Source organism: Octopus sinensis, linkage group LG9 (genome assembly GCF_006345805.1).
Source record: "Octopus sinensis linkage group LG9, ASM634580v1, whole genome shotgun sequence".
NCBI classification, from domain to species: Eukaryota; Metazoa; Mollusca; class Cephalopoda; order Octopoda; family Octopodidae; genus Octopus; species Octopus sinensis.
In genome coordinates this window covers 49,250,813-49,255,812 of record NC_043005.1, presented here as the reverse complement: position 1 = coordinate 49,255,812, position 5,000 = coordinate 49,250,813, and the positions used below count along the sequence as shown (strand labels likewise).

Below are 5,000 nucleotides of genomic sequence, written 5' to 3'. Positions count from 1 at the left end.
TCGTCTGGAAGCGATTCAGCGACGTGCAACCAAGAGAATACCCTCCATCAGGCATTTGCCATATTCTGAACGCCTTACTTCCCTGGGCATGTATACATTGAAACTCCAACGTCTGGCAGCTGACTTGGCAGACACCCATAAAATTATTAACCATCTTACAAACAATAAATCTGAGCACCTTTTCAAACTCCATCTGTCTAACACCCATGGACATGTTTATGAAGTCAGCTCCCATGACTTTCAGAAACATTTTTTTCACGCTAAGAGTTGCTGAAGCATAGAACAAACTGTCGGCATCAGTTGTTAGCTGTCAGAGCACTGCATCCTTCAAAACTTCCATGCTTCCTGAGATTCGCCAACACTACACCTGATTTTCTCCCCTCCATACACATGCAAGCATGTATCTGACTCATACACTGTTCACTTTCCAGACATTTTTACATTACTGCATATGCTTTATATACACTTTCGACAAGGTGTGAGCACCTGAGCACTGTATACAATAATTTCATTATTATTATTATATTATATTATATTACATATCATATCATACCATATTATATAATATGTACCATCACAAATTTTTAATTCAGTATGATCACAAATTGGAACATGAAACTCTGAGTACCAGTCTGTAGAAATTTTGCAGCTTTAATAAAAGTGTGTGTGTGTGTTTACGCATGCATGTTCCAGAAAATAGCAATACTAGGGTCTGAAAATGTTGTTAGAGCCTTCTTAAGTTTCCCTAACTGTATGCATAATTTTCAAGATGTACCTCATGTTTTTTCTAAAAATAAAAATGCAAGGATACTTATGCATCTCTCACATAATGATTAATGATATAAAAATAAACAAATAAATAATTGTCCTAAAACACATACACACATACACACACACACACACACAAAACCCATATTTAATTTTATGAGATACCACATATGGATTAATGATATGATTTGTCCCAGAAAATGAATTCCATGAAAAGCAGCTGAGAAAATTAAAACAGATAACCTTTTTAGATAGTATTTTAGATCCTGAACATTTTGCTCTCTGGGCATTGACATACTAAAGCTTTGCTGTCTAGCAGCTGACCATCTTTCCAACAAAAACTTCTGCCATCTTTCCAATAAAAATTTTGCCTACCTTTTTTGAATCCAAAACCTCTACTGTCCATGGACATGCTTATAAAATCAAAATGCAGTGCAATATCCATGACTTTCAGAAACATTTTCCCATTTTCCCAATCCTAGAATTGTTGAGGCATGGAATAAGCTATACTCTCTCTCTCTTTTACTCTTTTACTTGTTTCAGCCATTTGACTGCAGCCATGCTGGAGCACCGCCTTTAGTTGAGCAAATTGCCCCCTGGACTTATTCTTTGTAATCCTAGTACTTATTCTAACGGTCCGTTTTGCTGAATGGCTAAGTTACGGGGATGCAAACACACCAGCATCGGTTGTCAACCGATGTTGGGGGGACAAACACACACACACACACACACACACACACATATACATATATACGACGGGCTTCTTTCAGCTTCCATCTACCAAATCCACTCACAAAAAGTGGAGGATCTCCCTTTCTTGGTAGAAATATTGAAAATGCAATCATTAATGTAGAAAACACTTGCCATAAGGTGCCACGCAGTAGGACTGAACCTGGAACCATGTGGTTGGTAAACAAGCTACTTACCACACAGCCACTCCTGCGCCTATCTACATTTCTGTTCACTTTCAGGTCACTGCATCCTTCATGAATTCCATGTGTCCCAAAATTCACTAACACTACACTTGACGTCTCTGTGCACCATTTCCTTTTTATGGCTCTTTTACTGTTCACTTCTCTGATTTTCTTGTATTTGTTTTATTTTTTGTTTTATTTGATGTTCTGTGCATGCATGTTTGGCTACCACTGTCATCTTACATTGCTCAACATTGCTGCTTTCTTTTATCCCTATTATCTTTTCTGGCGAGCCATAGTACACCTGAGCACTGTGAACAATAAGCTTCTTCTTCTTCTTCTTCTTCTTCTTCTTCTTCTTCTTCTTCTTCTTCTTCTTCTTCTTTCTTCTTCTTCTTCTCTTCTTCTTCTTCTTCTTCTTCTCCTTCTTCTTCTTCTTCTTCTCTTCTTTTTCTTTTCTTCTTCTTTTCTCTTCTTTTTCTTCTTCTTCTTCTTCTTCTCTTCCTCCTCCTCCTCCTTCATTTTTCAATTATTATTATTACTATTATTACTATTATCATTAGTGAGTGAGAGAGCAGTGCATGCCATCAAAGTGACACTGAGGCAAAATATACAAAGCCCAGTATACCCATCACGACTACCCGTCTGATAAGGGTACACCAGACACATGCATCACAACCATATGTACGCAACATAGTGATCTCATATCAAGATAAACAGCGCATGACCATGTAGGTGGGGCCCAGTTAGAATTTTCTTTGGGTCGAGTAGTCCATCCCCCACTACTTCTGCTTGTGATAGGAGATGCACATATCGTCAGCCACTAAGGAACATGCTCAACTAGTTATGGTCAAGCAACTGACAAGCAAATATGTGGTATTGAGCAGAATATTTGCTGTAGCCCATCTTTTACAAGACAAAACATGTACATGATAACTCTTCCAATCAAGTTAAGATTGAGAGCCAGTGCCTGGTGCTGCATCAGGGATTATTATTATTATTATTGAGTGAGAGAGCAGTTCATGCCATCAAAGTGACACTGGGGTAAAATATACGAAGCCCAATATACCCATCATGACTACCCGTCTGATAAGGGTACACCAGGCACATGCATCACAACCATATGTGCGCGACATGGTGATCTCATATCAAGATAAACAGCACATGACCTTGCAGGTGGGGCCCAGTTAGAAATTTCTTCAGGTGAGTAGCCCATCCCGCTCAAAAGGTCCTGAATAAGGGTTGTTTAAGGATGTTGAAAGAACCACCCATGTTTCCAGAGGTGAACTATTCAAACCCCAAAGAATCCCTCTCAACACATGGCTATGATGCTCCCCCACTACTTCTGCTCGTGATCAGAGATGCACATATCGTCAGCCACTAAGGGACATGCTCAACTGGTTATGGTCAAACAAGTGACAAGCAAATCTGTGGTATTGAGCAGAATATTTGCTGTAGTCCATCTTTTATACCAACACAAAACAATGTACATGATAACACTTCCAATCAGTTAAGATCAGAAGCCATGAGAGCCACTGCCTGGTACTGCATCAGGGCAATTATTATTATTATTATTATTATTATTATCATCATCATCATCATCATCATCATCATCATCATCATCATCATTATGATTATTATTATTGTTATTATTTTCATTATTAAGGCAGCAAGCTGGCAGAACTGTTAGGACACTGGGCAAAATGCTTAGTGGCATTTCATCTGTCCCTACATTCTGAGTTCAAATTCCACCAAACTCCACTTTGCCTTTCTTCATTTTGGGATCAATAAATTAAGTACCAGGGAAAAACTGGGGTCAATGTAATTGATTAGTCCCCTCCCCACCAAATTTCAGGTCTTGTACCTATTGTAGAAAGGATTATTATTATTATTATTATTATTATTATTATTATTATTATGTTAGAATATACAAAGGGTGGTGGATATTTGTAACAGTTAGTATTGGTTGCTTAGGTAGAATAATGGCTAAATTCTAAGACAATTAAGTCAGATATTTAAGACAAAAATATTGAGTGAAGGTGAAGTATTTATGTAGATGATTCCAGAATCTCTGTTATGTGGCTGAAAAACATATTGTTCACAGTATTCTAGTTAGAAAATCTCCTTATCTTAAAACTAAAAGACTCTTGGTAAGCCTGGTATCTTCTGGTCCCAGCTGGCTGCTAATAATTATGTTATAATCCTTTTTTCTCTATTGTTTTTCAGGATGTTCCAGAGTATGAAGATATTTTATAGCAGAAGTTGTAAGGAATATGTAATACAACTCTTGTGACAGAAAATCTGATGTGGTTGTTTCCTGAAGACTTAAGTAAAGTAAAATAAAACAAAAAATTCTTAAATTTATTTTTAAATTGTTTAATTTACTTATTTATTGATTATTTAAAAATAAATTATACTGCAAAAAAAAAAAAGAAGAAAAAATACAAATAATAAAAATGGGAGAAGTATCTGAAGATCCAGTTCTAAATATTCCAGAAACTATTGCAGAAGTTGATGATAAGGAAATATATCATGAAGAACTTGCAGAAGAGATAAAGAAAGAAGAAGGCAATTTAGTTCAAGAAAATGGAGAAGCAATTAAAAATATGGCATCAGAAAATGCTGAACAAAAAAATGAATCTCTTCAGAACATACCTTTGCCTTCCCAGAGTTTTACAGAGCCATTGTCTCCATCTGACTTGTTGCGTTCTAAACTAATTGAAAATGTTTCAATGAAAATGTTAGATTCTATTGAAATGTCAAAAAGTGGAGGATCTCCCTTTCTTGGTAGAAATATTGAAAATGCAATCATTAATGTAACTCCACTTAAGAAAATAGCAGAAAATACCAATGAATCAACCAAACAAAAAACAGGCAGAAGTAATACTTACATGGATACCACAGAATTTTCAAAGAATTCTTCAAAAATTAGCAATGCTAAAATACCAGAGACTTTGCAGAAAAGAAAGAATACTGTTACTGGAGCACCAGAATCAAGAAAAATGAGCACCCTCAGTTTGTCAAAAGTGTTTACTCCTCGTCTTCGCAAAGAAAGTATTTCTAGATTTGTTAGTACTCTATCTATTTCAGCTGGTCTTCCTGTTGAAACGTCTTTTCTCAGTGATACTGATTCAAGGAAAAGTAGCTTAAAAACACCGAGAAAATATTCTGAAGTTTCTGTAGATTTACAACCAAGAATTGACACAGAACCAAGTATTGTACCACTTAAACAGAAACCCAGGTACTCAAAAGTAAAGAAAACTATGATTTTAATTTCGTCGATTTTTATGCAAATATTTGTATCAGAAATATTTTCAT

General features: G+C 36.1%; 1 protein-coding gene across 1 annotated transcript in view; it reads left to right on the top strand.

The window, feature by feature from the left end:
- Positions 1-5,000, top strand: part of LOC115215920 (monocarboxylate transporter 4-like) — a 27,471-nt gene that overhangs the window by 7,775 nt on the left and 14,696 nt on the right. The window contains exon 2 of the mRNA XM_029785280.2: positions 3,909-5,000. This exon is cut by the window's right edge and continues 99 nt beyond it. Coding sequence (XP_029641140.1) covers positions 4,139-5,000 — 862 coding nt within the window. The 5' untranslated portion in view covers positions 3,909-4,138. The remainder of the gene's footprint in view (positions 1-3,908) is intronic.